The sequence below is a fragment of the Pimephales promelas genome, chromosome 23, assembly GCF_988280905.1.
Source record: "Pimephales promelas chromosome 23, fPimPro1.hap1.1, whole genome shotgun sequence".
In the NCBI taxonomy this organism is placed as follows: domain Eukaryota; kingdom Metazoa; phylum Chordata; class Actinopteri; order Cypriniformes; family Leuciscidae; genus Pimephales; species Pimephales promelas.
In genome coordinates this window covers 3,070,247-3,091,055 of record NC_142791.1, presented here as the reverse complement: position 1 = coordinate 3,091,055, position 20,809 = coordinate 3,070,247, and the positions used below count along the sequence as shown (strand labels likewise).

Genomic DNA, 20,809 nt, shown 5'->3' with positions numbered 1-20,809 from the left:
TTGTGTGACTTTGGCTCCAGGAAAATTGCAAGTAGCAGGTGCCACAGCCTGAAATAGAGGGATAGTGGAGGAGGCTGGGAGAGACAAGTAGGGGAGAAGGCTGCTGAAAAATAATTTAATGCTTGTGATACTGTAATTGGGTTGGCTGTCGTTTCAAACAGTACGCGATGAAGACCATTTAAAACAAATCTTCAAAATCTTTATACATTTTCAAAATTAATTTATCCAGTTTTTATGACCTCATATTAATACAGACATTGAATAGTATACTACTAAAATTGTATTTTGTCACACAGCAGGTCTATGTATATGGAAAAAATAAAAATTTTATTTAAAAAAAATTCTTATAATTTAATGCAAAAATATGCAAATCTAAAAATTTACATTTTCCCACAAGCACACATATATATATATATATATATATATATATATATATATTGCTTATCATGTTTTTATTTAATCAGAAATTCAGTTGAAACAGTAATATTGTGAATTATTATAACAACTTAAAATATTATTTATTTCTGGTGATGGTGAAGCTGAATTTTCAGCGTCATTAATCCAGACTTCAGTGTCACATGATCCTTAATAAATCATTCTAATTTGCTGATGTGGTGCTCTAGAAACATTTCCTATATTATCAATGTTGAAAACAGTTGTGCTATTTAATATATTTATGGAAACTTTGATCAATCCTTTGATAAATAGAAAGTTCAAAAGAACAGCATTTCTTTGAAATATAAATCTTTAGAAACAACGTAAAAGTCTTTACTGTCACTTTAGACAAATGTCATGTTTCCTCGCTGTGGTGATGAAACGTAAGTTGTTATTGCCCTATTGTGACGTATATACAAGTGAAGCGGCTTCTTGAACAAGAACAAATGTTGGGCGGAACATGATTTGGTTGGATTGTTGGATCGCTGTGGTTTGTTTATTTCTGTGATGTCATGTGAGTGACAGGTTGTCCAGTAAATAACGTCATCATCACAGAAAAGAATAGAGGATGCTGCAAGTGGGAAGAGAATTTATTTTGATGAAAATGAAAAAATGATGTGAACAATTTATACTACAGTAGCATTCCATAAAAAGCAAAAAATGCCAATATTGATTTTTGATGGTAACTTTAATGTCTTTAAAAAAACGTAACTGTTTAACAGTATGTATTGCCAACAACAAGTCTCCATATTTTAATGGGATGATTGTATATAAAATTAATGCTTGTTGAAATATTTTAGAAATGTATTCTGACATTTATTAAATGCAAATGTTATAATTACGATCTCACAATGACTATATTGTTACCGAAGCGCTGTCTCGGGTTGCTAGCAGAATGTGCCGGTGTAGACAGGGTTTTCCACGGCCCACTGGGTTACATTCCAGCCCTGAATATCTCAGCAGATGACACACTTACATACATAATACACTGTCATGCAGACTAGCCTGTCAAGGACGTGACCTGCCCCAATTTGTCTATAAAGCCAGGCTTCATCTTTAATTTTTCATTTCCAATTTTTCAACATATATTGAACTGAATCAATGGAACAGTAAAGAGGTTATCTATTAAATCAAGTCTTTTTGAGGTCAACTTGTCTGGCGATAGACTAGAGTAACAGAGGGTGGTGTTGTACTTAGAATTAGTGGCACCAAGGCTTTATAATTAAGATCAAATTAATTTATTTTCATATAACCTATCAAATGACTTTGTTTTTAATAGAACTTAAAAATATTTAATGCATAAAGCAATCTTTCTTTCTTCTCAGACAGGCCTCTAAGCCTCCTCACATGTGTTCTGGCTGTAACCTGAGCCACATTCAGGATTAGGTGCTTGCTGCCTTGATCAAGGTTACAAATACCAAATTATGTAGCAGCAATGTGTGCTATGGGCATGTTGTTACAAAGAAAACATCAACGACTTGTCTAAATCGGTGTTTCAGAAAGTGGCAATATTCAATACTGAATTAAATTGGGTTTCTGTGATTCCAGTAGTGCAAAGATTGAGATTTACTCCTAGTACTCTCTGTATCAGATGATGCATCGACAAAATAGTGTATTTGTTTATCAAAAGGTTGCGTGAGATTGTGCCCCGAAGTTTTGATAGCTTTTTGTCTAATGTTAAAAGGATAGTTTACCCAAAAATGTAGTTCCAACCCTGTACGAGTTTGTTTCTTCCTGTGGAGCACACATTTTTTTTTTTTTTTTTTTTTTTTTTTTTGAGAAATGTCTCAGGGTTTGTTTTTTGTCAATACAATGGAAGCCAAAGAGCACCAAAATGGTTCGGGTTACCAACATTTTATCAAAACGTATTTTGTGTTTGTTTTAAAGTGGGGCCTAGAATGACTTCTACGTGAGGTTGAGTAAAGGACAACAGAATTTGTATTTTTGTGTGAATTAACCCTTCAACTGTTCTGACATGCTTAGTCGTCTTTAAAAACATGATATATTACTCAGAGACTGACATCTTGACATTTATTTTCTTTGTAGGATGACCAGGTGGTTCTACAGTGCACAGCTACTATCCTAAAGGAGCAGATCAAACTCTGCCTGTCCTGTGAGGGATTTGGGAATCGCTTGTGCTTTCTGGAAACTACATCCAATGCCCAGGTATGCTTTTCTACGGAAACGTATTGCATTCACTTGAGGAAACAAAATCTACTCTGTTTTTCTGAATTAACGAGTTAATTATCTCAGAATTACGAGATATATTTTTTTTGAAAAAAAAATGTTTTTGCTCTGTTTTTATGAATGTATGAGTTACTCCTAATTTTTTAGATAATCATTCAAGTTATTAATTTAGAAAAACAGAGCAAAAACTTTTTTCCATGAGAAACTTTTTTCAATGAAAAATTATCTCATAATTCTGAGATAATTAACTTGTTAATTCAGAAAAACAGAGCAAAAACTTTTTTCAATGAAAAATTATCTCATAATTCTGAGATAATTAACTTGTTAATTCAGAAAAACAGAGCGAAAACTTTTTTCCATGAAAAATTATCCTCGTAATTGTGAGATAATTAACTTTTTAATTCAGAAAAACAGAGCAAAAACTATTTTCCATGAAAAATATATTGTAATTCTGAGATAATTAACTTGTTAATTCAGAAAAACAGAACAAAAACTTTTTTCAATGAAAAACGATCTGATAATTCTGAGATAATTAACTTGTTAATTCAGAAAAACAGAACGAAAACTTTTTTCAATGAAAAATGATCTCGTAATTCTGAGATAATTAACTTGTTAGTTCAGAAAAACAGAGCGAAAACTTTTTTCCATAAAAATTATCCTTGTAATTCTGAGATAATTAACTCATTAATTCAGAAAAACGGAGCAGATTTTTTTTTTCTTCAAGTGAATCCAATACGCTTCCATACTTTTCTCACATGTCATTCTGAATTTATGAAATACTGTTTTGGATTCCCAGTGTTCTGTACACAGTTTTGTTGTTTTTTTTGTCATTCTAGAATGTTCCTCCTGATCTGGCCATATGCTGCTTTATCCTGGAGCAATCCTTATCTGTGCGGGCCCTTCAGGAAATGCTGGCTAACACAAATGATCTTGAGGTTTGTTCAGAGCACATACATCAGGAATGGGGTTAAAGGTAGATAGTCCACCCCAAAATTAAAAATTAAATTGTAACAACTTAAATGATGATAGAATTTTTGTTTTTGGGTGAACTATCTCTTTAATATCAGATCAACTCAATTCAAAGTCAATTAATTGTTGTGCCCAAACAACCATGAAATGCATGAACATTGTCCTCCTTACCTTGTTTTCTCTTTTTTTGCATACTATAGGCAGTCGATTTGGACAAGTGGGTAGGTTTCCATTTTTGCCTCGAAATGTTCCTTGAATTTAGCTTATTCTTATTGCTGTGTTTCTACCTCAGATTATAGCCGCCTTGTCACTATCTCTGACAAAAGGCAGGCCAGAAGTCATTCATCACTAATGTCGGAGACAGTGGAAAGGCGGGTTATAACTGAGTCCCTGATGCTAAACACTGTCACGGCACAGTCTTTACTCACCAAATGCATTTTTTTTTGTTAATCTTTCAGTTATTGCTGTGACAAAAAACATATCCATATTGACTCTTGTATTGTTTTTCCACCTTCTTTCTAGTCTTCACAAGGAGGGGGCCACCGCACGTTGTTGTATGGCCATGCTATCCTTCTCAGACACACTCACTCTAGCATGGTGGGTCAAATTTTAATATACACATACAGGCCATCGCTGGATTAGTTTTTTAAGAGAAAATGAACTATAGTGAAATAACAATTTATTCTTTCTGTTTCTATTGATTGCCACCTCTTTGCATGATGCAGTACCTTAGCTGTTTGACAACATCAAGGTCACTCACCGACAAGCTGGCCTTTGACGTGGGCTTGCAGGAAGACTCGACAGGTGTTTAATTTCTAGGGGATGGTTAGCTCAAATATACTGAGTGCTTGCAAATGTACAAAAGGGAAATCTGAGTTAAAGAAAATCTCCCTCCAGGTGAGGCATGTTGGTGGACCATTCACCCTGCATCCAAGCAGAGGTCAGAGGGTGAGAAGGTCAGGGTGGGCGATGATCTCATCCTGGTCAGCGTGTCCTCTGAGAGATATCTGGTAAACCCGTCTCTATGTAGTCAACACAATCTCTTGTTGATGGAGCCTTACAGTTTCACTTGAAACATCTGTACCATCAACAGCACCTGTCCTATGCCAGCGGAGACCTCATGGTGGACGCTTCTTTCATGCAGACCCTCTGGAACATGAACCCAGTCTGTTCTGGCTGTGAGCTGGCAGAGGGTAAGCTTAAAGTCAAGTCAAGTCAAGTCACATTTATTTATATAGCGCTTTTCACAATACAGATTGTATCAAAGCAGCTTCACAGTGATAACATGAAAGTAGCACAACACAGACCAACAACATTGCTAAACACTAAATAACCCCATCCTTAAAAATAAAGTACAAGCTTTCTTAAATCCCACGTTTTGTTTACCATAAAATGTGGGACGTTTTAAATTCTTTAGGGCTGCAAGACTTTGGGAAATTTGATTTAAACCATGTGGTGTTCAAAAAGTATCTTTTTTAAATTATTTTCACGAAATCAGTGTACTTTATTTTGTATAAATTGCAACAAGTGCCAAAACCTTTACCAAAGATTGTACCATTCTGATGAAGTAAAAAAATAATACTATATAAAATAAAAATTACAACTGTAAAATTACATTACTAATATTTATGTCTTAATTTCCTTATTTTTCCCAGTTAACCAATATGCATTATGCAATCAATATCAATATGCATTGTAGACCAATTTCTAAAGTGCCTTTACAACAAACGTAATACATTATTTTGTGACGTTTCCTTGGTTCAGGCTATCTGACTGGAGGGCATGTTCTGCGTCTGTTCCACGGGCACATGGATGAGTGTTTAGCAATTCCTGCTGCTGACCAGGGCGACGACCAGAGACGGTGAGATACAAATCCATATCCCACTGTATGTAAACGTGCTAATCTACAGTACAATCAATCTTTTCTTATTTTGCATGAAATTTCAGAAATGCACACTATGAAGGTGGAGCCGTGTGCAGCCACGCCAGATCTCTCTGGAGACTGGAGCCTCTTCGCATTGGGTTGGTGCTATTTATACAGCAGATCCTTAAAGGGATAGTTCACTTTGAAATTAATTTTTGGTATGTTTTATCTTACCTCAAGGGCATCCAAGATGTAGGTGTCTTTGTTTCCACAGTATTTTCAATTTTGATATTTTTAGGTCAAACCGTTCTTGTCTGTCAGTCATATAATGGAGGTCTATGGTCACCACCTCAAAGAGCATGCACAGAGAAGTCCAAATTAAACATGATTTAATGACTCGTAAATGTAAGTACACATTGATGGCCTAAGACACGAAACGAGCGGTTTGTGTGAGAAAACGACCAGTATTTATATAGTTTTTACCTCTTGTAACCACAGCAAAATCCAAGTGATCTGAGGGCACGGGCGCTTCAGTCTGCACAAGCGCCTGAAGTGATCTCTCGCGTGTGTATGTCACTCATTGTTTACACAGAGATTTCACAAGTGTTATCCGACACTGTGAAGATCTAAACATATTTAGATATACAGGAAATTGCAATGAAAGATGATTTCGATATATCAACAGACAACGTTGAATTTTTTTCACAACCGCCCACGCCCTCAGATCATTTGGAGTTGATTGTGGTTTGTTTTCTCACACAAACCGCTCGTTTCGTGTCTTAGGCCATCAATGTGTACTTACATTTACGAGTCATTAAATCATGTTTAATTTGGACTTCTCTGTGCATGCTCTTTGAGGTGGTGACCATAGACCTCCATTATATGACTGACAGACACAAACAAACAGTTTGACCTAAAAATATCAAAATTGAAACTACTGTGAAACAAAGACACCTACATCATGGATGCCATTGAGGTAAGCTAAAACATACCAAAAATTAATTTCAAAGTTACTATCCCTTTAACAAGCAAAAATAATAGTTTTTCTCCTTTAGAGCTGATGTTCAATCTCATTGTACACAGGTGGAGTGGTAGCCACATGAAGTGGGGTCAGTCCTTCAGGGTGCGTCACATCACAACAGGCAGGTATCTGTGCCTGGATGAAGAGAAAGGACTCCTGATTGTGGACCCGGAAAAAGCGAATACGAAGAACTCTGCTTTTTGCTTTCGTGCTTCTAAGGTCTGAATAATGCTCTCCACTTTATAACATACTCTCAAAACAAAATGTTTTCTAACAATCTTTGATGTCAAAGCTTTTTATGTCATTTGATTGAGTAGGAGAAGACCGAGGTGGCTCAGAAACGTGACGTGGAAGGAATGGGGATCCCAGAGATCAAGTACGGAGAGTCCATGTGCTTTGTGCAGCATGTCTCTACTAGCCTGTGGCTCACGTATGCCTCAGTGGATGCCAAGTCTGCTCGACTGGGGCCACTGAAGAGAAAGGTATGAGTTTTAACCTCATGTACATTACTGTTCAAAAGTTTGGGGTCTGTATTGTTTGCTTTAAAAACAAATTAATGCTTTTGTTTAGCAAGAATGCATTAAACTTCATTTGCTTCATTTAAGAAACAGCTTAAGAGATGGCTGAACAAAAATCAAAAATGTAATCATTTAGTATAAAGGTTGAATTTGATAGGTAGATTTATTTGAAATATTTATAATAAGCATCTTGGAATGTCTACATATGTAATGGGTACTGCAATACATTCTCTATAAGATAGGCCTATATGAACTTTTATGATTATTACTATTCTTAATTTATTTATATATATTTTTATTTAATTTCACATGTGTTTTGTTGATATGTATATTGTGTGTCTGTTTTTGTTTTTGGTTTGTATTTGTCTGTGTTAGAGACAACGGATGGAAATTAGCATTGTGCTAAATCCGGCGTATTTACGTTCGACTATGCTTGTACGTTCATTGATATGCATTGTCCCATCTAAATAAATAAATAAAATAAAATAAACTGAGGAAAGGTGGCGGTAAAAACATTTACATTGTTACAAAAAAAAATCCTATTTCAAATAAATTCTGTTCTTTTGAACTTTTTATTCGTAAAAGAATCATGAAAAAATTGTATCATTGTTTCCACAAAAAATATTAAGCAGCACAACTTTTTAAAACATTTTTAATATCAAGAAAAGTCAGCTTAGCCGTCACATGAATAAATTACATTCGAAAATATATTACATTTATTTGAATTGTAATAATATTTGAGTATAAGATACTTTATACTCAAAAACATTTTAAAAAGTCATACATAGCCCAAACTTTTGAAGAGTAGTGTAAATTCACAGACCTAATTCGATCAATTCTAATATGAGCGTTTCTTTTCCTTAGGCAATACTGCATCAGGAGGGTCACATGGACGATGCTCTGACTGTGGCCCGCTCTCAAACAGCAGAATCCCAGGCTGCTAGGATGATCTACAGCACTGCGGGACTCTTCACTCAGTTCATTAAGTACGTCCGCATACAGCTGTAGATCTGGTCTAAAATTGCAGCAAATTGTAATCTTCAAGGAAAAACCTTAAACCAGCCTATCAAAACAAACGTTGAGACCATAGTCAACTTAGCACTTTTTTGTTGTTTTATCAGGCATAAATATCAGGGATAAGGGTAAATTATTTATTTTTTGTTGATTTGTGTTGTCTTACAGGGGTCTGGACTCTCTGAGTGGGAAAAGTAAATCTCCTGGTCCGTCCCCATCTCTGCCTCTAGACTCCATTGTTCTGTCCTTGCAGGATCTCATCTTCTATTTCCGCCCTCCTGATGAGGACCTGGAACACGAAGAGAAGCAGACCAAACTGCGCTCTTTAAGGAACCGTCAGAATCTATTTCAAGAGGAGGTTAGACATGCTCGCAAAAATGCAAACAAATAGAGATAAACCAATTTTGATTTATACTAATGAAAATATATTTTCTGCGTACAACATGAACATCCAAACATAATTGTCCATGTTGATTAGGGCATGATCACTCTCGTATTGGACTGTGTTGATCGGCTGAATTTCTACAACACTTCGGCCCACTTCTCAGAATTTGCTGGGGAAGATGCAGCTGAGTCCTGGAAAGAGATTGTCAACTTATTTTATGAGCTGCTGGGTATGGCTGTTTACCCATAACAGAATCATGCTATACAGACAAATCTAAACCACACTGGGGCACTTAATGATTTACTGATTTCCGTTAAAATGATAGGTCCCACTTTATATTAAGTGGCTATGTACTTACATTGAAAAATAAGTATAATGTACTTATTGTGCTCTTTTTGTATTGTAAAACACTTTTGCTGCTATTGAGGGTAAGGTTAAGGACATGTGTGGTGGTATAGGTAGGTTTAATGGTAGGTTAAAGTGTAAGGGATGGGTCAGCTGTGTAATTACAGATGAAATTACATAAATTAGTTACAGCTGTAGTTACATGCTGGTATTTTTAAAATAAAAGTACAATGTAAAAACATTTATGTACACAATAAGTCCATTGTATTAAATTATTCCTTTCAATGTAAGTACATAGTACTTAAAGCCACTTAATATAAAGTGGGAAATATAATTCCTTTGTCATTTTTTCTTATATAGCATCTCTGATCAGAGGAAACCGGGCAAACTGTGCTTTGTTCTGTGATAATCTTGACTGGCTTGTCAGCAAACTGGATCGTTTAGAGGCATCCTCAGGTAGAAAGCCATCATTTATAATAATAATTTATCATTTGAGAGTCCCTTTTGATCAATTTAATGTCCTTACTGAATAAATAACTAATTCTTACAAACCCCAAGCTTTTGAACGGTAGTGTATATGTGTATATTTTTAATTGTCAGGCATTTTGGAGGTGCTGTATTGTATCCTTATTGAAAGTCCTGAGGTGCTTAACATCATCCAGGAGAACCACATCAAATCTATCATCGCGCTTCTGGACAAACATGGACGCAACCACAAGGTTGATATCTTTTCGCAATCTAGGCTATTTACTGAGTCTTCAGTCGTATCTTACCGCATGCTCTGTTGTGACTTTTCTTTGTAGGTTCTGGATGTACTTTGCTCTCTATGTGTTTGTAATGGTGTTGCCGTGAGGTCCAATCAGAATCTGATAACTGAGAATCTGCTTCCGGGCCGTGACCTCCTCCTGCAGACCAACATCATCAATTATGTCACCAGGTCTGATTCAGTACAACCCAAATGACATATAAAAGTTATCTCATTTGTTTGGACTCATGTTTGATGTTTTGCAGTATGAGACCCAACATTTTTCTGGGCACGTGTGAAGGCTCTACACAATATAAGAAGTGGTACTACGAGTTGATCGTAGACCACGTGGAGTCATTCCTGACCGCTCAGGCGTGTCACCTTCGAATTGGCTGGGCTTTGACCGAGGGCTACAGCCCCTACCCCGGAGGAGGAGAGGGATGGGGGAGCAATGGAGTTGGAGATGATCTTTTCTCGTACGGCTTTGATGGGCTGCAGCTGTGGACGGGTTAGGATTACCTTCCTCTATCTATTCCAGCACATTGATATCTCACTGAGCACATCTATAACATTACGCTTTTATCAGGTCGCGTTCCACGTCAGGTGACTTCACCCAATCAACACATTCTCGCGGCTGAGGATGTGGTGAGCTGCTGTTTGGATCTGAGTGTGCCCAGCATCTCCTTCCGTGTTAATGGACATCCCGTTCAAGGCATGTTCGAGAACTTCAATCTCGACGGTCTGTTTTTCCCTGCGGTCAGCTTCTCAGCTGGGATCAAGTAAGAGTTGATTGATGTTAATGTATTTATTATGTCTTGTATGTTTATTGTTTTTATTTTTGTCTTGTATTTTATGTGGAACCTTTACTGCGGCCTTCTTGGCCAGGGCTCCTTCACAAAAGAGACTTGTACTCAAAGGATTTCCCTGGTTAAATAAGGGTTAAATAAATTGATTCTTCAGCAAATTACATGTTAAATCACTTTCACAGCAAATTACATGAATTTCACTTCACAGAGTTCGGTTTCTCCTTGGCGGGCGGCATGGAGACTTCAAATTCCTCCCTCCGCCAGGTTACGCCCCATGCTACGAGGCGGTTCTTCCCAGAGATAGGCTGCGGATTGAGCCCATTAAAGAGTACAAGCATGACTTCAATAATGTCCGGAACCTTCTGGGGCCGACCCAATCTCTCTCCCACACTGCTTTCACTCCCTGCCCAGTGGACACTGTGCAGGTATAATTTCAGAGAATATTATTAAAGGAGTAGTTCACTTTTAAAAAAACTTTTGCTGATAATTTATTCACCCCCATGTCATCCAAGATGTCCTTGTCTTTCTTTCTTCAGTCGGAGAGAAATTAAGGTTTTTGATGAAAACATTTCAGGATTTTTCTCCATATAATGGACTTCAATGGGAACCAAACGGTTCAAGGTTCGAATGAGAGTTTCAGTGCAGCTTCAACGGGCTTTAAACGACACCAGACGATGAATAAGGGTCTTATCTAGCGAAACGTTCTATAATTTCAAAAATAAATACAAAAGTTTAAGTTTTATAAGCACACATGCTCGCCTTGCTCGACCCTCCTGTTCGAACTCGTTCTTTAAAATGAACAAATCTTTTTTCGAGTCATTTGGTTCATTCAACAAACGAAGAACGAAATGACTTGAAAAAAGATTTGTTCATTTTGATGAACGAGTTCGAACAGGAGAGTCACGAACGCGCATTACAGAACACAGCAAGGCGAGCATTTGTGCTTATAAAACTTTTGTATTGTTTCGCTAGATAAGACCCTTATTCATCATCTGGTGTCGTTTAAAGCCCTTTGAAGCTGAACTGAAACTCTCATTTGGACCTTGAACCCTTTGGTTCCCAGTGAAGTTCATTATATGGAGAAAATCCTGGAATGTTTTCATCAAAAACCTTAATTTCTTTTCGACTGAAGAAAGAAAGACATTGACATCTTGGATGACATGGGGGTGAGTAAATTATCAGCAAAATTTTTTTTTTTTTTTTTTAAAGTGAACTACTCCTTTAAAGGTCTGTGTAAATAAAGTGACCTGCTGTATTGATTTTGCCATCTGAATTATTTCCGCAGATTGTTCTTCCTCCTCACCTAGAGCGTATCAGAGAGAAACTGGCTGAGAACAGCCACGAGCTGTGGGCCGTTACTCGAATTGAGCAGGGCTGGACTTATGGAGCAGTGAGTCTATGAATATTAAAAATAGAATTGAAGGAAATATTGATTATTTTAAATGTCTGCTGTCCCCACTCTTTCAGTTCCGTGATGACAACAAGAAGCTGCATCCTTGCCTAGTGGACTTCCAAAGCCTCCCGGAGCCTGAGAAGAACTACAACTTGGCAATGTCCGGAGAGACACTGAAGTAGGTGAAATACTGAGCTTTTATATATTTGTTGCTTTGTGGTTAGTTAACCCCTGCTTCTCTGGATTCTGTCTATAGGACTCTTCTGGCCTTAGGTTGTCACGTAGGCATGGGAGACGAGAAAGCAGAGGAGAACTTGAAGAAGATAAAACTTCCTAAAACGTCAGTATTACAGAACATCTCACTAATCATTTAAGACTAATAAAGTAGTTTTAATTAAATTACAAAGGTACAATAGTGTCAGTTTAACATTCAAACGTTTGGGGTCAGACTTAATGGTTGTTAAAGTCAGATTAAATACATAAAGTATATTTGTGTTATTAAAGATATTTAATTATTGCAGGTTTGTGTAATATTCTTGAGTTTGAATTTCACTGTTTTTATTCTTTTAGAGGAATACTGAAAGTATTTTGATGAGTAATAATACACTCAGATTTAGTCTAGAACTACAATAACCATCATGTCTGCACAACTCGCACGATGCCTTTGCTTACTTACAATTTCTCTCAACATTTGGAGCTGTTAGAGCTTGCACATTTAAAAGTAATGCATTACTAGTTACTTGAAAAAAGTAATCTGATTATGTACCTTAAATTGCTTTACTTGTAATGCATTACTCCCAACACTTGTAGTGTATGCTAACAACAACAGGTACTGATAGAGTATAATAGATATTTTAATGTCAAAATGATTGAGAAAAAGCTAAATAAGGATGACTAAACTTAAACTCGTTTCTGTTTAATTCTTAGGTATATCCAAAGTAACGGATACAAACCTGCTCCTCTAGACCTCAACTATGTGAAATTGACACCGAATCAGAACACACTTGTGGAAAGGCTGGCTGAAAATGGACACAATGTCTGGGCTCGAGACCGTGTCCGCCAAGGCTGGACTTACAGCATTGTTCAGGTACTGTAGGTGTACACTTAAGTTACAACAATAAATTACAAAAATATGGAAGAGCAAAAATGCTTTCCAGAGCATGGCTCATCCTTTACGAGTATCACATTCATCCATAATCTGAGAGAAGTACTTCAAAAAACAATTGAAAAGATCACAATATACAATATTAATAAAAATGTAGACGGTTCTATGAAATTACCATTTCAGCTTTCTGTAGAGTTTGCTTAATTTTCTTCTGAATTTGCTTTTTTAGGACATTGTGAACAAGCGCAACCCCCGTCTTGTGCCATACAATCTCTTGGATGAAAAAACTAAAAAAACCAATCGTGACAGTGTATGTGCTGCCGTACGAACTCTGATTGGCTATGGCTACAATATTGAGCCACCTGACCAGGAAAGCAGTGAGTGTCCATCTAATCATACACCAAATCAACCTCTTCATATCACTCTTGAAGAATTCTACTACAAAGTCATCCAATTTACTCACCTAAACCTCTGTGACCATTTATTCCAGGTGGACATGGGAATGGCAGTGGTCGGAGTGATAAGATCCGCGTGTTCAGGGCAGAGAAATCCTACGCGGTGACCCAGGGGAAATGGTACTTTGAGTTTGAGGCAGTAACAGTGGGAGAGATGAGAGTTGGGTGGGCAAGACCAAACGTCCATGCAGACCGAGAGCTGGGATCAGATGATCTAGCCTATGTCTTCAATGGGTTCAAGGTACTGAAACTTTATTAGTATTATAATGGCTTCTTTTCGGAAACCTCATTATTGCACAAGCTTATCACATGGTCTTTATGACATTCATTAGAAGATTGACAAGTATTAGTTTTGCTTAGCATCACACCACCAAAGAAAGGAAATATTGTCATTCACTACCATTCAAAAGTTTTTGAAAGAAGTCTCTAATTCTAACAGAAAACTGTAATAGTGCATTTATTTGATTAAATTACAGTAAAACAGTAATATTGCCAAATGTTATTACAATTTTAAAAAACTGTTTCTAATTGAATATATTTTCGAAGCATCATTGCTCCAGTCTCATGATGCTTACTGAAGTCGTTCTAATAATTCATGCTGATTTTCTGCTTAAGAAACATTTCTTATCATTAATGTTGAAAACGGATGTGATTTTTGTGGGAAACATTATTTTCCAGGATTTTTTTTTTTTCAGAAAAAAATAAGAGCAGCATTTATTTGAAATCTTTTGTAACATTATAAATGGTTATTTTAATGTTTATCATTTTTATGTTGAGTAAAATCTCTCTTTTTAAAAATGCATTATTTTTTTAAATCAAAACAGTACTTTATAATCTAATTTCCTGATTTTTACCCATAGTCTCAGCGTTGGCACATAGGGAATGAACCATTTGGCCGGCAGTGGCTGTCTGGTGATGTTGTGGGCTGCATGATCGACCTGCCAGAGCAGAACATCATGTTTACTCTGAATGGAGAGATGCTCATCAGTGACTCTGGATCTGAGATGGCCTTCAAAGACATTGAGATCGGAGAAGGTGAGAGTCACAAAGAGGATTGATATTGAGATGTTAGTTGGCTGTGACATTTAATAAGTCTGTTCTCCTGAGCAGGGTTCATACCTGTATGCAGTCTGGGGATGTCCCAGGTGGGCCGTATCAACCTTGGCCAGAATGTGAGCAGCCTGCGTTACTTCACAATCTGTGGCCTGCAGGAAGGTTTCGAGCCCTTTGCCATCAACATGAAGAGAGATATTACCATGTGGTTCAGCAAAAGCTTGCCCCAGTTTGTGCCTGTACCAATGGACCATCCTCATATTGAGGTAAAAACATACTTAAAATACCTTATAAATGCATGCTAATCTGCCTTGGCTACTAAGTAAATAAATCCTAGTACTAAAATGACTGTAACTGAAATAATAATAAAGTTTGCACTTTATTTTATGGTGTCGTGGTTTCATTGCACCCTTATTAATTAACTACATGTGCTTACTATGGAGTTAGGGTTTGGCTTAGGGTTAGTTGCATAAGTCCATGCAGTAATGTGTAACTGTCACCTTAAAATAAAGTGTTACCAAATAAATTAATAGAAAATGAAAAAAAAAATGAAAAAAGCACATTACCAAACGTACTAAAATTGAAATGAAAACTGAAAATATAAAAATAAAAGCTAATTCAAAATTTCAATAAACCCGTCTCAGGCGTCTTTTTTTGTTTTGTTTATTGCTTCAAATAGGTGTGCCGTGTGGATGGAACAGTGGATAGCGCCCCCTGTCTGAAACTGACTCATAGGACATTTGGATCTCAGAATGCCAACACGGACCTTCTGTTCTTTAGACTCAGCATGCCCATAGAATTTCACGAAACCTTCAAAGTGCCAGTGGGAGCTTCACCCCTCACCCGAACCCTCACTATCCCTGAGGATGAAGCTCTTGAGGTGGACCCCGAATCTGAGTTTGAGCTTTTGAAGAAGTCAGCCACTCGTAAGGAGCAAGATGAGAAGGAAAAAGAGCCTTCAGTCCCTAAAGAGCTTCCTGGCAGCAAAGAGGGTGAAAATGAGAAGGACACCACCACAGAGAAGAGCAAAAAGAGAGGGTGAGAGAAGACCGATGCGAGATTGTATCTGTAATCTTGTCTTCTGATTCAGAAATGACAAAATATCTGTGATTTTCCAGGTTTTTTTCCAAGGCGAAGAAGTCAGCATTCACCCCACCACCGGTGGTTCCAACGATGCCTCGTCTGATGGAGGATGTTGTCCCAGATGATCGAGATGATGCTGATATCATCTCAAACACAACGACTGTATGGATGAAACTTTTGTTTTACAATTTTTCCCTTTACTAAATATCTGTGTAAGCAGAATTGCATCTAAATAATGTGTTGTAATGTGTAAAGAAAATCCTTCTTTTCATCCCAACAGTATTATTATTCAGTCCGAGTATTTGCTGGACAGGAGCCCAGTGGAGTATGGGTAGGCTGGGTCACTCCTGACTACCACCTGTACGATCCACACTTTGATCTTTGTAAAGTCAGAAATGTGACCGTTACGGTTGGGGACGATAAAGGCAACATTCATGACAGGTAACTTAACCTAAGGTAACTTTAGTATATACAGTAGCTTCATACCGCTACATATTTTAGTGCATTTTTCACCAGAATATGACTTGCAAGGAAGCAGGCTTAACTTTTGCCATTTTATATCCTTAAATACCCCCTAATAAGTCATGCTGGAGGTTACTTTACATGTTTCAGTACAACCCTGTCTCTTTTTCTGCTTTCCTCAGTGTAAAACGCAGCAACTGCTACATGGTGTGGGGAGGAGAATTTAGCAGCTCACAGCAAACACGCATCAGCCAGGAGGACTTTGTGATTGGCTGCTTGGTGGACCTGGACACAGGACTGATGACCTTTACAGCCAATGGGAAAGAGATCCACGCTTTCTACCAGGTAAGATAAAGTGATTTGCAAGTTCTCGAACAAGTTCTTCTTGTCTCCCTGTAACACTGTCTTAGGCATCTTACATTACGTACACTGCAGTTTATTGCTCTGTTCACATCTGCAGTCCCCATGCCTCCTGCACTAGGATTATAGCATGTGATAAGGGACCCTGGGCATCTTTCTTCTGTTTTTTTTTTTTTTTTTTTCAGTGTCAGCAGAAAGGTATCTTATGTTTTTAGCTAATAGCTCTTTTGCAGCACGTATTAGCAGGACCTAAGCAATATAACAGGCAAGAAACAATCAAAACGTCAAAGCACAATATAATAATATAGATGTATTATATATTTTTATTTAGCAGATTCAACAAATGACCAATTATGTAAACTCCTAAATAAAATAATTATGTTTGTCTTTAATTTATTATGTATTATTATTATTATAGAAAACTTCCAATATTTAAAACATTTGACTTCTTTAATTTCTTAAAGGAAATTAAAAATACTTAATCACCATAATTTATGTCTATTTAATGTGCAATGAAGCTGTTTCTCTGTGTTTCAGGTGGAACCCAACACTAAGCTCTTCCCTGCTGTGTTTTGTTTGCCATCTAGCCAGAACATGATACAGGTGGAACTCGGCAAACTAAAGGTCACTATCTTAGTGCTAAAGTTGCCTCGTTTTTTGTGACATAAAATGTTCTTTATTCATATTCTGCTTTTACCACACTTGATCCAGAACATTATGCCCATCTCTGCGGCCATGTTCCGCAGCGACCATAAGAACCCAGTCCCTCAGTGTCCTCCCAGGCTAGATGTCCAGATGTTGACACCTGTCATATGGAGCCGGATGCCTAATCACTTTCTGGAGCCTGAAACTGGCCGTGTGAGTGAAAGGCAGGGCTGGAAGGTGCAATGCATGGAGCCTCTCGTTATGATGGCGCTGCACATTCCAGAAGAAAGCAGGTATATGCAAATATTACCTGCTTATTTCACTAGAAACTTTTTAAAATAAATTGATTCAGTCTTCAATGAAAAATGTAATGGATTAAACAAGTGGGAGAATTTGATTTCACTTCCTCTCTTTTCCAGGTGCATTGACATCCTGGAACTGTCGGAGCACACCGACCTAATGAAATTTCATTACCACACTCTTAAACTGTATGGTTCAGTCTGCGCACTGGGCAACAACCGCGTCGCACACGCCCTCTGCAGCCACGTGGACGAATCGCAGCTCTTTTACGCCATCGAGAACACCTACCTGCCCGGCCCCATCCGCAGCGGATACTACGACCTGCTCATCTCCATGCACCTGGAGTCTGCCAAGCGCAACCGTCTCATGACCAATAAGGAGTTCATTGTGCCCATGACGGACGAGACGCGTAGCATCACCCTCTATTCAGACGCTGAGAAGGCCCATGCGCTACCTGGGGTCGGGCTCACCACCTGCCTCCGCCCCAAACTTCACTTTGCCCCAACTGGGTTTGTGGGCACAAATGCTGACCTCTACACTCTCAGCCCCATCTTACCTCTACAGGTAGGAAATGTTATAGTTAACTAAAACTATAACTAAAACTAAAATCAGGAAAAAAAAAGTAATTTTGATGCGTGAACAAATTTTAACTGAAACAAAATAAAATATCAAAATTCTAAACTTATTTTTTTTAGTTTGTCGCCAATCCAGCATTTCTTATTTTTATTTAAAAAATTAAAACTAAAACTGAAATAAAAAATAACTACTTAATCAAATGACAAAATTAACAAAACTTTAATTACATTTGAAAACTGAAAAAAAGGAAAACGTAAATATAAAAAAATAATTCAAAATACGATTAAAAACTATAATAGGATCTCAATGATACAAAAATAACACAGATTGTTTGTGAAAACTGCCACAAAACTGGCGTTTTAATTTCTCTGTTGTTGCCTCTTCTCTTTTTGTACTTTAGATGCTTAAGGACCATGCCCTCAACATGCTTACCGAAGCCGTGCAGGACGGTGGGCAGGCCATGCGGGATCCCGTAGGGGGCAGCGTTGAGTTCCACTTCGTGCCCATCCTGAAGCTAATCAGCACCCTGCTCATAATGGGCGTGTTTGACGACAACGACGTTAAGCACATCCTGAAGCTGATCGAACCCTCCGTCTTCAGTGATGGAGAGAGCCAGGCTGAAGAACTTGGAGATGCTGAACAAGTGGTCTGCAAAGAGGAAGGAATAGAGGTAAAAGAGAAAGCGGAACATGTAGAAAATGAAAATGAGGGAGAGCTATTGGATGAAGGCATGGGAGAGGGTGAGGAAGAAGATCTTGAGGAGGATGAGCTTGAACCTGAGGAGGACGAGGAATATGAGCTGGTGGGAAAGGAAGGGAAGGAGGACGAACATGCTGCGGAAAAAACGGACATGGAGAAAGCGACAGATGGAGAAGCTGAGAAAGAAACTGGTGCCGCTGAGACAGAAGTGAAGGAAGAGGAGGATGTGGGAGAGGGACTGCTGCACATGAAGCTTCCTGAGTCTGTGAAACTTCAGGTGAAGGACTGCTTTCATCTGTTATTTTGTCTCGCCTTTTGACCTTTTGTCTCACTTTTGGTCTTCCTCATCCTTAGATGTGTACTCTCCTGCAATATTTCTGTGACTGTGAGCTGCGTCACAGAGTGGAAACCATCATCGCTTTCTCAGACAGGTTTGTCAACCAAGTGCAGACCAATCAGAGACAGCGATATAATGAGCTCATGCAGGCCTTTACGATGAGTGCTGCAGAAACGGCCCGCAAGACTCGCGAATTCCGGTCCCCTCCACAGGAACAGGTACTGTACAGCCACTATATGTATATACATACACACACACACACACACACACACACATATATACTTACTATATAGCTAATATTGTATAAACTCTGTATATCCAGGTGAACATGTTGATGAACTTTAAGAATTGTCCAGAGGATGAAGATAGCCCCGTTCCTGAGGATGTCCGGAATGGCCTGGTGACATTTCACCATGACCTTTTGGGTCACTGTGGTCAGTTTAACTGTGCAAGCGGAAATCTTTTCAAAGAACATACTGTCACTGTTTAATACGTAGACCAGTATCATTACAGTCCATGTTTATTTCTGTTAGCATGTTAGCATATGCATTTTTTTCAACCTTAGCAAGACTAGGTACATCTTAGGATTCACTTAGGATGGATTCTCCTTCTCTGTCATAGGAGTGCATATTGAAGAGGAGGAGCAAGAAGAGGTGGTGGACACCTCTCTCCGTGGGCGCCTCTTGAGACTGGTGGAGAAAGTTAGGCGCTTACGCAAGAAGCCGGAGGCAGAGCCTGAACCTGAAGAAGACAAAAAACCCAGTAAAAGATTTAGTTAATATTAGACTTCCGTGTGTCATCTTGTTTTCCCCGACCATAATTACTTGAACATCTGCTCTTGTGACACAGGTACTCTGCAGGAGTTGATCTCCCACACCATGATCCACTGGGCTCAGGAGTCTTTCATTCAGAACCCTGAGCTGGTGCGGCTCATGTTCAGTCTGCTACACCGGCAGTATGATGCCCTGGGTGAGCTGATCCGAGCATTGCCCAAAGCCTACACAATCAACGCTGTGTCTGTGCAAGACACAATGGAGCTACTGGAGTGTCTGGGGCAGATCCGATCCCTGCTCATTGTTCAGATGGGGCCAGAAGAGGAGAGGCTGATGATCCAAAGTATTGGGTGAGTGCATGAACGCACCTTTAAAAAGTCCTTGTTATCTATAATTGCAACTGCAATAGATACACTGTGAGAAATTTCCACCACCCAAGAGTTGCAACCATCCTCTGTTTCTCTTTCAGAAATATTATGAGCAACAGGGTATTCTACCAGCACCCCAACCTGATGAGAGCTCTGGGAATGCATGAGACAGTCATGGAGGTTATGGTGAACGTACTTGGAGGTGGCGATTCAAAGGTACACAGTTTATATTTTAACACATTTTTATGCAATGTTCAAACATATGGGGCCAGTTGTTCAAAACATTTAATCTGGATCAAAATGATCCGGATTTGGAAATCCCATTTTTTCCTTTCCAGGATCAGGTAATCCGTCTTACTTTTATGCCGGTTTTTCAAAGCAACATTGGACTGGATCACCCTGATCCAGATGCACAGTTTTCAAGATTATCAAATCTGGATTACCAGTGCTCTAAATGGGACAACATTTCACAATGTGGGCTACCAGCTATGTAAAGAACAGGTAGAAGAGCCAACATGGGGTCACTGTAAGTGTTTCTTATTTTGAGAAAAAAACACAAAAATAACAAACATCCACTTCTAATCATAATTTATTTTATGAGCCACAACTGAACCACAACAAAATAAACAACAAACATACAATAACAAATATATTGTGGACACTCCTTAAAAAATGTTGAATGAACGAAAAATGAACATATTATTTTTGTTTGTTATTGAAATCTGTTTGGGGGATTATTTCATGGGGACAAGATAATTTTTATTTTATTTTATACTTATTTTTACTATACTGAATAGCTTAATTGTTAGCCTATGTCTACTTTATCACAAGTCAAGTGCAAAATATAAATATAAGTTTATAGACTAAATGATACAAATGTATTATTTGACCAATTTTAAAGTTTTACTACA

At 38.1% G+C, this 20,809-nt stretch overlaps 1 protein-coding gene across 3 annotated transcripts in view; it reads left to right on the top strand.

Moving 5' to 3' along the window:
- Positions 1–20,809, top strand: part of ryr1a (ryanodine receptor 1a (skeletal)) — a 56,224-nt gene that overhangs the window by 1,117 nt on the left and 34,298 nt on the right. For all 3 annotated transcript variants that reach the window (XM_089126576.1, XM_089126577.1, XM_089126578.1), the window contains exons 2-42: positions 2,482–2,601; positions 3,459–3,557; positions 3,792–3,812; positions 4,114–4,188; positions 4,317–4,395; positions 4,489–4,601; positions 4,685–4,784; positions 5,356–5,452; positions 5,539–5,613; positions 6,539–6,695; positions 6,794–6,958; positions 7,859–7,980; positions 8,177–8,366; positions 8,487–8,622; positions 9,099–9,194; positions 9,339–9,457; positions 9,542–9,675; positions 9,750–9,991; positions 10,070–10,262; positions 10,498–10,714; positions 11,575–11,679; positions 11,757–11,860; positions 11,939–12,022; positions 12,610–12,769; positions 13,017–13,164; positions 13,278–13,483; positions 14,103–14,277; positions 14,353–14,561; positions 14,975–15,333; positions 15,414–15,540; positions 15,659–15,819; positions 16,023–16,185; positions 16,738–16,824; positions 16,912–17,138; positions 17,265–17,709; positions 18,122–18,697; positions 18,775–18,975; positions 19,080–19,191; positions 19,379–19,519; positions 19,607–19,880; positions 20,000–20,114. In XM_089126576.1, the coding sequence (XP_088982702.1) occupies positions 2,482–2,601; positions 3,459–3,557; positions 3,792–3,812; positions 4,114–4,188; positions 4,317–4,395; positions 4,489–4,601; positions 4,685–4,784; positions 5,356–5,452; positions 5,539–5,613; positions 6,539–6,695; positions 6,794–6,958; positions 7,859–7,980; positions 8,177–8,366; positions 8,487–8,622; positions 9,099–9,194; positions 9,339–9,457; positions 9,542–9,675; positions 9,750–9,991; positions 10,070–10,262; positions 10,498–10,714; positions 11,575–11,679; positions 11,757–11,860; positions 11,939–12,022; positions 12,610–12,769; positions 13,017–13,164; positions 13,278–13,483; positions 14,103–14,277; positions 14,353–14,561; positions 14,975–15,333; positions 15,414–15,540; positions 15,659–15,819; positions 16,023–16,185; positions 16,738–16,824; positions 16,912–17,138; positions 17,265–17,709; positions 18,122–18,697; positions 18,775–18,975; positions 19,080–19,191; positions 19,379–19,519; positions 19,607–19,880; positions 20,000–20,114 (6,729 nt within the window). The remainder of the gene's footprint in view (positions 1–2,481; positions 2,602–3,458; positions 3,558–3,791; positions 3,813–4,113; positions 4,189–4,316; positions 4,396–4,488; positions 4,602–4,684; positions 4,785–5,355; positions 5,453–5,538; positions 5,614–6,538; positions 6,696–6,793; positions 6,959–7,858; positions 7,981–8,176; positions 8,367–8,486; positions 8,623–9,098; positions 9,195–9,338; positions 9,458–9,541; positions 9,676–9,749; positions 9,992–10,069; positions 10,263–10,497; positions 10,715–11,574; positions 11,680–11,756; positions 11,861–11,938; positions 12,023–12,609; positions 12,770–13,016; positions 13,165–13,277; positions 13,484–14,102; positions 14,278–14,352; positions 14,562–14,974; positions 15,334–15,413; positions 15,541–15,658; positions 15,820–16,022; positions 16,186–16,737; positions 16,825–16,911; positions 17,139–17,264; positions 17,710–18,121; positions 18,698–18,774; positions 18,976–19,079; positions 19,192–19,378; positions 19,520–19,606; positions 19,881–19,999; positions 20,115–20,809) is intronic.